This window comes from Camelus dromedarius, chromosome 14 (assembly GCF_036321535.1).
Source record: "Camelus dromedarius isolate mCamDro1 chromosome 14, mCamDro1.pat, whole genome shotgun sequence".
NCBI lineage: Eukaryota > Metazoa > Chordata > Mammalia > Artiodactyla > Camelidae > Camelus > Camelus dromedarius.
The window spans coordinates 33,132,159-33,144,655 of record NC_087449.1 but is presented as its reverse complement, the minus strand read 5'-3'; the positions used below and the strand labels follow the sequence as shown (position 1 = coordinate 33,144,655).

General features: G+C 33.5%; 1 protein-coding gene across 3 annotated transcripts in view; it reads left to right on the top strand.

Annotated features, from left to right (window-relative positions):
- The window catches only part of ZYG11B (zyg-11 family member B, cell cycle regulator), a 72,751-nt gene that overhangs the window by 10,780 nt on the left and 49,474 nt on the right, over nucleotides 1-12,497 (top strand). For all 3 annotated transcript variants that reach the window (XM_064493586.1, XM_010984764.3, XM_064493585.1), the window contains exon 2: nucleotides 10,620-10,785. In XM_064493586.1, coding sequence (XP_064349656.1) covers nucleotides 10,620-10,785 — 166 coding nt within the window. The remainder of the gene's footprint in view (nucleotides 1-10,619; nucleotides 10,786-12,497) is intronic.

Here is a 12,497-nt window from a genome sequence, read left to right as displayed (position 1 = left end):
GAATTACCATTAATTTAACTTTATTATTAGTGTCATTTGTTGTGACTTACTTGGTTAATCTAGTGTGTGGTGATATATATTTGCATTAATAGAACTTTTGACATAAAAATTTCCAAATTTAGTATTTAGTATTGTTATTCGAATAGGAAACATCCATTTTTTTCTCTTCTGTTTTTTTATGAGGGGAAGGTAATTGAGTTTATTTATTTATTTATATTTGGAGGAGGTACTGGAGATTGAACCCAGGATCTCAGGCATGCTAAGCATGAGCTCTACCACTTGAGCTACACCCTCCCCCCACCAACATCTGTTTTCTTGTTAAAGCAGATGTCTGTAAAATTTCCTTGTGGTAATACTTGTTTGTTAACACTGTTTTCCTCTGGAACTTGGGACCAGGAAGGATGGGTAGCCTGTGAGGTTTTTTGCCTCACCTAAGTGGATCACAGACAAAAAGCATTTGAGAACTTACTAACTTTCCTTGAATTCACAGTCTTGAGAGGGAGACAGCCATCTAAACAAATAAAAGTTATATCTTGGATAATTGTGATAGAGTTGTATACAATATGTTGTGTGATTATATCTGACTGTGTTTTGGGATATGAAAGACAGCTTCATGGATGAGTGGACAATAGTACTGGCTCTTATAGTGTGAGTAGGAATTTGATAGATGGACAGAGAGAGAAGGGCATTCTAAGGGGGTGGGAACAGCATATATAAAGAAAGGGAGGCATGGCTACCACTGGAAACATTCCTTCTCTGAACCTCAGTTTCCTCAACAAAAATAATCTAAGTTAACCTTACCTCATACAGTCATAATGATTGTCTTGAAAAGGCTTTATGAATTGACTTGCTAGACAGATGTTTAATGATGAAGATTCTCAGTATTACTCACTTTTCCTTTTCTTCAACATTTGAGAGCCTTCCAGTCTCCCCTGGGTAGTGTCATCTCAAGACCTCTTCTAACCTCCTTTCAGTCTAGTCCTTCTTTTCCTCAGTATTTTTTGTTTTCTTGTTCCTTCAATGTCCTGCTCTGTGACATCTAAAGACAGGAGCAGAAGAAAAGAGAAGTGTATATACCTAGCTTTAATAGCAGGAGAAATTCTTTAATTGCTTATGTGCAACTATTTAGGTTGTGACCTATGTAGTCTAGTCTCAGAGCAGTGTTAGAATCCATGGAACATAATCTTGCAGCCAAAAAGTCATTTTGAAATAACTCAAAGTCTTTATTTGCACATTTTGGAACATTGTGAAATAGAGTAGAGATCACAGATATGCTCTCAAAATTCTCTTTTTATTTCCTATCTACTTCCCTTTACATGTCATAGCCACTGCCCTGCCTTTCTGCTGAAAACCCTCCCAAGAATCCCTTTCCAACCTAGTGCATCATTATTAGATGATAAAACCTCTGGGGAATGTAAGACTGCATAGGGAAAAGGTATAGGAGCAGTGGTGAGAAGTTACATTATGGCCAGTTCAGGAAAAATAAAAGTGTGTGGGTTTGTGCACATTTTCATTCAAAATTAAAATAATTTTAAGTCTAATAAAAATGTTTATTCTTACTAGTTTGAATACATATATTATTGAAAAGTATGACCATCCATCATTGATAAAACTGACACTGATTTTTGGTTACCTTACAATATTTGAAAGGCAGAAACATGAACACAATTTTTTTTCATTTCTTCAAATTTTTACTTTTATCTTTTTTCACTTTTAATAATTTGATATATTCAGAAGACCATATGAAACATGGAACTGTTTGTAAGCCATGGAACATAGTAAACAAATATCTAAAAACCAATATCCAACTTAAAAGAAGATAACCCCCTGCCACTTTTTCCCCTGTGTGCCCCATTCTCCTATGCTGCTTCCACCCAATCCCAAGGTATCCACTATCGTTTTTTATTTTAAATTTTTCCCTTATTTTCTTCTATAGATTTACGACAACATATTGTTTAGTTTAAAGGTAGCTTTACAGTCTTCTAAAATAACTTTTTGGGCATTATCATTTCCTATGCCTCTGTGGATGTTTAGTTGAAATTCTGCTGCATATACAGTTTTTATTTAGCTTAGATAAATTTTATTCTTAGCATTTTGGTATGTCTTTTAAAGTTATTCAGAAACATACATATTGCTATGTATAATATTCTATAGAATTGATATACCATAATTTGCTTACCTTTTCCTCCCTATTTTAGACATTTGTATATGTGAGTTTATTTTGGGGAAGGGGTCAGAAAAACTATGATTAATCTCTTTGTGTAAAACCTCTGTTAATATCTCTGATTATTGATTATTTCCTTTTTTTCCCTTTCTCTCTCTCTCTCTCTCTTTTTTTTTTTTTTTTTTGTAAATTCTTGGATGAAGTATTGGATCCAGAGAATGGGTGTTTTTAAGATTGTTATTAGATCTTTTATATCCAGAAAAATTGTGCCAGTTTACACTCTGACCTGCAGTATTTGAGAGGACCAACCTGGGTAAACTATTTGAATAATCGCAATGTCAGGATTATATCCTGTTGCATAAAACACTGTTAACCCAAAAAATTAAGTAAAGGGCAGTGCTGTTCTTTCAGACTGGAGTTGTTTTTCCTGTTTTCCATAGGATATTTTTTTCAGCCATTGTTCAGAGACCACATCATTCTGCCTGCTGTACATGTGGTAGTTAATTACAGGGCTTAGCCTTCTAATCAGTCCCCCTGAGAATTTATCTATTCTTATGACTCAGCTGTCACCAGTAGGGGGGTGATATTTAAATCTGTATATTTAGCTCAGTTCTGTCACCAAAGCATTAGTTTGTTTTCTGTTCTCGCCTAAGCAATCTCTCCATGACCATAATAAATTCCCCTGGAGAAACACTCCCTTGCCTTGTCTTCTTATCAATTTGTCAGTGAGATCATGGGAATATTAATTCCTATTTTGTTTTTTATTTTCTAACTTTTTATGTTGACAATTTCAGACTTAAAAAATTTATAAAAATAACACGAAGAATTCTCACATAGACATTCACCCAAATTCCCCAAATGTTAGCATTTTATCCTGTGTGCTTAATTGTGCTCTTTTTACACACACACACACACACACACACACACACACACACACACACACACACATTTTCCCCCTGGTTAACTATTACTTTAAAAAATCATGGAGCTTTTTTTTTTAATCTCAGCTTCCCCTTCCTCCACCCTTTCCCCTCCTTCATAATGGGGCTATATGGTATAGGAAAAAGGGCATGATGTTTGGAATTAAATACCTTTGTTCAAGGCCCAATTCTGACACATTTTTAATTAGATGAACTTGGGTACATTATTCTTTCTGGGCTCCAGTATCCTCACCTACAAAATGATGTCAATTATACCAGCTCCACAAGACTGTTAGGAGGCTAAAGGAGATAACGTATGTCAGAGGTATGCTGTATGATTGTTGGTCAGTCCTTCAGAGAACACTTGCCTGTCTAGTAGAGAGCCAGGCATTGTGCTGAGTGCTGGAAATTCAGAAAAAAATCAGCACCTATTTCTATTTGGTTACTTACTGCATTTTGTCAATTCTGCCTTCAAATTATTTTCACTTTTGATTTTTTTTTTCCATTTTCTTTGCTCCTACCCTAATCCTAGTATTGTCACCTCATGTCTGAGCCACTGTAACAATCAACTGGTCCCCAAATTGTCTTTTGGCAGTTATGTCAATGCCAAGTTAATAATTGTTCTGAGAGATGGTATGGTAAAGAGAAAAAGGTATGGACTTCATAGTCAGTAGATCTAGGTTTGTCTCTTTGCCCCTCTTACAGGTATGTGATACTGGGCGAGTCCTTTTACTACTGTTCTAATTTGAATGCATTTTTTTTCAACTGGTAAATATCAGGGACTGTACTGAGTACTAAGGACATAAAGAAAGAGTTAATAGGTTCCTTGAAGAGCATCATGGTCTAGTGGGTGAGACAAATACAGTCATAAATAACTATGATCTAACATGGAATTATAAAAGAAAACTGACTTTGGAGGCAGATATAAAGAAAAGCTCATGTACTGGTAAAAGCAGAGTTAACTCTAGAATCAGATTGCCTGAGCTCTAATCCTGACTCTAGCACTTATCATCTTGGGCAAATTAATAAACCCCTCAAAGCGTAAGTGTTCTCATCTTCATAGAATGGGGATACTGATAGAACTTACAGAATTTTTATGAGTAGTAAATGAAATTATATATGTAATGTGCTTAGCATAATTTATTGCATGTAGCATATATTAACAAATAATGAGTCCATTAACTATGATTATGATATAGTATAGCAGTTTGAAAGCTTAAAAATACAGGCTTTGGCCTCATTTTTGAAAATTTGAGATTCCAGTTTAGCAACATGCTGACTGTGTGACTATGGGGAATATATTTAACTTAAACCTTAGTTTCCTCACCTATAGAATGCATAGTAAAATGGTGTTTGACTCATAGAATATAGAAATTGGAAGAACTCATTTATCTAAAGAACTCTGAACCTGGACCTGAGTCTTAGTGTTTCATGAAAGATAGTTGTAATTTTTATTCTTGCTCTGCCATCTGCTGGCTGTTTTATCTTTGGTATGTAAATTAATCCTTTCTGAACCTTGGTTTACCTACTTTGTCCAAAACAAAGTTGTTCTGAAGATTGCAAGTATATACAAAGTCGCTAGATTAGTGCCTGACATCACACAGCTGACATTCAGTACGTAATAGCTAATAGTTAATGGTGCAAATTAATTTATCAGGTGCTGAGAGTAGAATTAATTCTGTCTTGGAAATTAGGAGAGGCGTCACAGAACCGGTAAGGTCTGACTGAATTTTGAAGGACATGTAAGATTTTGCCATATAGAAGGACTAATCTAAAAAAGGCTCAGAGGTGTGAAAGTGCCTGTTACAGTGCTTAGAGAATGACAGTAAGAAATAGGTTGCATTAGGGAACTTTCAGTTTAGTGTATTTGGTAGGTAACCTGTTTGGAGGGAGAAGGGAACAGCGGGAAATGAGGCTAGAAAGGAAGATTGGAACCAATTAGTAAAACTTTTTGAATACCTTGCTAAAATATTTACACTTTATTCTTTGGGTCTCTGTTTTTCCAACTTCTAACAACAGAGGAAACTAAATTTGCTGTGAGATAGAGAAGGGAATTAGTTGAAACTTGTATCACAGGAATTTCTTGGTGATCTTGTGTTTTGTTTTAAAATTCATGCAGTGTTTGCCTTCTACATAATACACTTGTTTCAGTACAAAAATATTTTATTTACTGGTTACATAACTTGATTCCCTCTCTACTAGCCTCCAATTTCCTCATCCCCTCAAATAATCTTTGAGTATGTTTGATATTCTAAAATGTGCCACATTCATACTGTAGCTTTAGTCCCCTGGCACTCCTCTACTGGGAACCCCTTGTATGTGTTCCCAGCATGAGAATGATAGTTACAGATGATATGAAATCTCTGAAAAAATTTTTAGAAAGACAGTGATAGGATAAAAGCTACACAGTAAACAGTGAAGAGCCACATTGGGCCAATTTGAATAGAAGCCATTTCAATTGATGAAAAAGAACTTTACTGTCTGTTGTTCCTAGAAATTGTTTAGTCTTTGAACTGTGTAGATTACTTTATGATCCAAATGAAATCAGACTTGACCTCCTCTCTCTCCTGCTTTTTTAGTAGGAGCTTTGTTTTTACTTTGCCTGGAGTGTGCCTAATTGGTGAAAGGAAAAATCTCTTTGAACAGGAATTTCCAAGACATAAACTGTTTAGACACTGAATTCCAGCTTTTCTGTTTTATGCTTTCTTCGTTAGTTCTCCTCTTGTGCTGCTGCTATTTGTTTAAAAATTAAATGGGAAATACTGACTTCTCAATACCTCTATGTTACCTTAAAGTACTAGAAATTGGGGAAATCACAGATGGCAGTGTAGGTTTGGGAGTAGATCTCAGATAACCTGATTACAATTCTAGTTCTGACACTGGCTTGATATATAACCTCTCTGTTCTTCTCCTTTAAATGGAGATAATTATCCTTGTTCACATCACAGACCTGCTTTGAGTATCAGGTGAGATAATATATTTGGAATTTGTATATAAAGTTGAAAAGGTAGTATATTACGGTGCATAAAGGAATAGGCTCTTGGAGCTACATTTCCTGGGTTTGGATCCTGGCTCTGACTCTTACAAGCTGTGTGTTTCATGACACACTGTCATTACTCTAAGTTGTTTAGTTCCTGTTTTATCTCATTTAATCCTCACAACAACTTTATGAAATAGGTATTATTATTATCCCCATTATAAGATGAGAAAACTGAGGAGCAAAAAGGTTAGGTAACTTATGTAATGTTACACAGTTAGCAAATGAAAAGTTGGGGTTTGCACTCTAGCTCCAAAGCCCAGGTTATTAACTATTAGGCACATGTACTTCCCAGTAGAGGAGCAGCTGACTAGAAAAGTCTTATGCTTACTAAGAAGAATTAACACAGAAATAAGGGAGACTTTCTTAAAAAGAAAAATTTGTGGGGTCCAAAAACCTACTTTTGTTCCTTTGTGAACTTATTTTACCAGTTGGAGAAAAAGTTTTTTAGAATGATTAATTACATATTCTAAGTGTCCACATATTCCTACCTGGGTTTGTTCGACTAAAATGACTTCTAAAAATTATGTACTCGGAAGGTTTATATATCTCCCTTCTGAGAGTTTCCCAACTTTCACTTATTTTCTCTTCTGTAAAATAAATAGATCATTTTGAAACTTACAGGCCACAGGCATCTTGTTTCATCTGGGTGATGATTTTAAATATTTAGAAAGTTGGTACAATGAAGAGTAGAAAAAGCAGAAAGAATTCATACTTACAGCTCAGGAATTAAGACAGAAGAGGCAAAGTTCTATGAGACAGAAGTTAAATTTGAAGAATTATTTCCTCTGAATTTTTTCTCATGCGTCCTAGCTACTTCTAGCTGCAGAGGAGACTGGGATATGTAGTTTTTATTACAGGTGGTCATGTGCTCAGGTAAAAATAAAATTTTATTAACATGGAAGAAAAGAAAAGATGTTACGTTTGGCAGCTAACAGTCTGCTACATTGGGCCAACCATTTATGAAATCTGTTTCTTTATCTTATAAAATGTCTTTGTTATCTATCTTATTCAGTTATTACAATATCAAGTGTATCAATGTGAAAGCACTTTGTAAACTGTAAACTAACATGTAAATATTTTAATAAATTTTTCATTATAGAAGTCACATGGTGTATAGAAACTTTGATTTGTTCAGAGAAGAAAACTGATAGCACATCACTCAGTTAACATTTTGATGTGTTTATTTCTGGTCTTATATTTGCAGTTTTATAAACTTTTTTATTAGTTTTGTTGAGATACAATTCACATACATTCAATTCATCCATTTAAAGTGTACCCAATTCAGTGGTTTTTAATATATTCATAGAGTTGTGCAACTATAACCACAATTTTAGAATATTTTCATCACCTCAAGAAGAAGCCCTATACCCATTAGCATTTACTTCCCATTTTCCTCCAACCTTTCCTCCCCCCAGCTCTAGGCATCCACTAATCTTCTTTCTGTCTGTGTAGACTTGCCTATTCTTGACATATGTGATCTTTTGTGAGTGGCTTCTTTGACTTAGTGTAATGTTTTCAAAATCCATTGATGTATGATGTATCAGGATTCCTTTTTTTTGCTGAATTGTATTCCCATTGTGTAGATATACCATGTTTTGTTTATCAGTTCATAAATTGTTGAATATTGGGTGGTTTTCCCTTTTTAGACATTATGAATAATGCTTCTGTGAACATTCATGTATAAGTTTTTGTGTGACGTATATTTTCACTTCTCTTAGGTGTATACTTAGGAGTGGAATTCCTAGGTTATATGATAATTAATTGCTAGACTGCTTTCCAAAGTGGCTGCATCATTTTACTTTCCCACCAGTGAGGTACAAGAGTTCCATTTTCTCCACGACTTCGCTAACCACTTGTTATTGTCTGACTTTGATTATAGCCGTCGTAGTAGGTGTGAGGTACTATTTCATTGTTAGTTTGATTTGCATTTCCCTGATGTTCAGTATGTTAAGTATCTTTCATGTGATTGTTGGTCATTTGTATTTCTTTGGAGAAATGTCCGTTTAGACCTTTGTCTGTCTTTGAGTTGTCTTTGAGTTGTAAGAGTTATTTATATATTCTAGATACAAATTCCTTCTTAGATATATGATTTGCTGGTATTTTCTCTCATTTTGTGGGTTTTCTTTTCACCTTCTTGATGATAACCTTTGAAGCACAAAGTTTTTTATTTTTATGAAGTCTATCTTTTCTTCTTTAGTTGTTTGTGCTTTTAACATCATATCTAAGACACCATTTACTAATTCAAAGTCAAGAATTATACTAATGTTTTCTTCTAAGAGCTTAATAGTTTTAGCTTTTACATTTGGGCCTTTGATCCATTTTGAGTTAATTTTTGTATGTGATACGAGTTAGGACCGCATCTTCATCCTTTTGCATGTAGAAGTCCAGTTGTCCCAGCACCGTTTGTTGAAGTCTATGCTTTCTCCCATTGAATTGTCTTGGCATCCTGTTGAAGTCAGTTGACGGTAAATATAAGTTTATTTCTGGACTTTCAGTTCTGTTTCATTGATATATATGTCTAGCCTTAAACCAGTACCACACTGTTTTGCTTACTGGAGCTTTGTCGTAAGCTTTGAAACTGACAAGTGTGAGTCTTCCAGCTTTGTTCTTCTTTTCAGAAATTGTTTCAGTTATTCTAGGTTCATTGTATTTCCATGTGAATTTGGGGATCAACTTGTTAATTTCTGCAAAAAAGGAATCTGGAATTTTGATAGGGATTGTATTGAATCTGTAGATCAATTTAACAATATTAAGTCTTCTGATCCATGAATACAAATGTCTGTATTTATTTATGTCTTTTTTAACTTTTTAATTTTACCCTTCTTTTGTTAAATTTACTTCTAAGTATTTTATTCTTTTTGATGCTGTTGTAAATAGAATTGTTTCCTTAATTTCTTTTTCATATTATTCATTGTAAGTGAATAGAAATATAAGTATTTTTATATTGATCTTGTATCCTACAACTCTGTTGAACTTGTTTTTGGGTTTTTTTTTTTTAATTTGATAGTTTTTTTGGTGTGAATTCATTAGCATTTTCTTTATATAGAATATGTCACCTGCAGTTAGAGGTAGTTTTACATTGTCTTTCCAGTCTGTATGACTTTTTTTTCTTTCTTTCTTTTTTTTTTTTTTTTTTTTTTTGCCTAATTTTAGGACCTCCAGTACAATGTTGAAGTGGTGAGGGCAGGTTTGTCTTAATCCTGATTTTTGGGGGAAAATATTAAGACTTTCAACATTAAGTATGATACTAACTGGGTTTTTCATGGATGACCTTTATCAGGTTGAGGAATGTTCTATAAACTATGTATTTTTTTATATCTTACCTAATGTGTATTTTTCTCTGTGATTGATATATCTTTGAACTATAATTTTTATTGGCTGCATATTTTCAGTCATTAAAACGTCACATGTGTTTTTTAAAATTTATTTGTTTATTATTATTTTATTTTGGGGGGAGGTAATTGGGTTTTTATTTATTTACTTATTTTTAATGGAGGTACTTGGGATTGAACACAGGACCTTGTGCTTGCTATGCATATGCTCTACCCCTGAGCTATACCCTCCCTGCCAAACATCATGTGAGTTGTTTAATGTGGTTAAGAGTTGTGTTCCTGAGTCAGGTTTTAATTTGAAGCTACACTTTTTCATGTATTATGTGTGGAAAACTGAGAAAGATAAGACTTTTCAGAGCCAGTTTTCAGTTATGCAAAAATGAAGATAATGGTTTACTATTTTGAAAAGTAGAGGTGAGGACTAAACGAAATATTGGATAACTCATTAAATACTCAGCAAAGTCATGCAGAAAGCACCTAATGGATGGTAGCTACTGTAATAATATTTTAATTATTTTATTATTGTTGGGGACAGAGTGTTTATTTTTATAATTAAAACCCTTATACTTAAAACTTATTTGATTAGTTCTTTATTCCTCAAACTAGAATAATTGGGTTAATCTTTTTCTCTTTTGAGGATAACACCTATAGCAAATTATTTTACCCAAATAAATTGATCATATTTGAACTATCAGATTGGGATGGGGATCAAGTTGGAAAGTAAATTGGGGCTAGACTCAGGCATCATCAATCTAAGAATTTTGTCTTTTGTCTTCAGGCCCATGAAGACCATTGAAGTTTTGAGCAGGGAAGGGTCATGGGTTGTAATCTAGGAAGATTAATCTGCTGTGCCTCGAGGTTGTCCCTGACCATCCTTGACTGGTGGGGTAACCTGCTTTGTGCTTACATAACTACCCAATATATCCTCTGTTATAGTATTTAATAGACTTTATGTAAATATTTGCTTAAATGTTTCTCTTCTCCTGCTTCTTGAGAAGATGGGTCACATGTTGTATTCTCACTGCCTGACATGGTGTCTAGCACATGGTAGACACTTGAGTAAAAATACTTGTTGAACAAGTAAGTGAATGTTTTGTTCTCCACCTTTCTGGAAACTAACTTGTTGGCTTTTGTGTTCCCTTTATTTCTTTTTGGGCTCCAAGGAGGAGGCATCTCCTTATTCCTTACTTGATATCTGCTTGAATTTCCTGACTACTCACCTTGAGAAGTTCTGCTCAGCAAGACAAGATGGAACACTGTGTCTGCAGGAACCTGGAGTGTTCCCACAGGAGGTGGCTGATCGGTTGCTTCAGACCATGGCTTTTCATGGTAAGAAGTAAAATTAACAGAGGAAACAAAATTTGTATGCTGTTAATTGACATTGGATTTTGAAGTGCTACTGTGGCCATTTAATTATTTTCTTAGAAATAACAGGAAAGTCTGATTCCAGGAAAAGGAGTTCATTTATTTTTGCACCTCCTGCCACTTACTGTATAATTTAGAATAAGCATTTTTCTTTTCTAATCTGAGAAAATTACTTTTTTTGTTTCTTCTTTTTTGTTGTTTTGAGAAGCCATTCTCATGGCAAAAATAACTTGTCTTTCAGAACCCCCTGCATCTGAGTCTCTAATTCTAACACCTATATATATATATTTTTTTACTCTGTCCCTGCCTCTATTTAGTTATTTTAAAATACTGATTTTTTTATCTTTAAAGTTGAATGTACAGAAAAGTGTAAAGATGAAAACAGAAATTACTTACATCCTACATTTTTGATGTGCAGTACCCAATATGGTAGTCACTAACTATCCATGGCTATCGAGTGCTTGAAAGTGGTTAGTCTGAAATGAGATGTACTGTAAATATAAAATATACACCAAACTTTGAAATGGGAAATCAGAGCTAATTTAGTATTTCCGTTTTTAAAAACAGATACTGAAAATAAATTGGGAAAGACTTACCTGTGAAATTCTGATTATGTATGTTGAGAATTTTCGCTAATTCTGTCTAAGTTTTAAGTTGAAAGAAATATAATACCTTTATATAATTAAGGTGTATAAACTCTTACAAGTAAGAAATATAGTTTGCTCACAACTAGAAAATAGAATGAAAATGTGGCAATAATAACTATCATTTATTGATTATCTGTTGCATGTAATAATGCCAGGCATTTTATATGCTTTTCTTGAATTTTCCCAAAAACCTATAAAGTGGCCATTATTATCCCATTTATATACCAATAAGGAAACTGAGGTTCAGAGAAGTAACTTGTTAAGAGTCTCACTGCTAGTAAATGGTAGAGTCCTAGTTCAAATGCAGATATGTTTTTTTCACTGCCATACAACCTTCATGCACCTACGTTAGAGGTATCTCTGCTCCTAGATGCCAGATAATGGTATACACTTTTGTTGTAACTTTAAATATATATATAACAAATATATTTATAAACATTATATTTTTAAATGTAAATATATAAATTTATTATATATAGTTAAAGTCACAACAAAAGTGTGTACCATTTTATATATATGTGTGTGTATGTATGTGTACATATATATATAATATAATATTTTATATATATATATAATATAATATTATATATATCTATATATCTATAATATAATATTATATCTATATCTATATCTATATATATATATATAGATATATATATATCTCACAAATGCAGATAATGCATTCCAAGCAAGGGTGGGAAAAATAAGGCTGTAATTCAGGCATTTTGGAATAATTTAGGGAAGAAGAAGACATCTACATTCCTTGGTTTTCACTAAGTTGGTCAAGTATGTAATCTCTGAATTCTTCTAACCTTCTAAAGGAAGCAGGTTAAATTTCAGTAGGCACTATCCATGTTAAAGTTAGAGGTCTTTTACAAAGCTGCACAACAATATAAGAGATTATGCCAGTGCTAACATTTCTTTCTGATCTCAATTTAATGATTACGCTTAGCATGTTTAATTTAAATATGTATATATAAATAGTCTTGTTAATCAAAAGAGTAAATGTTAACTGAAATTTTAAGTTTG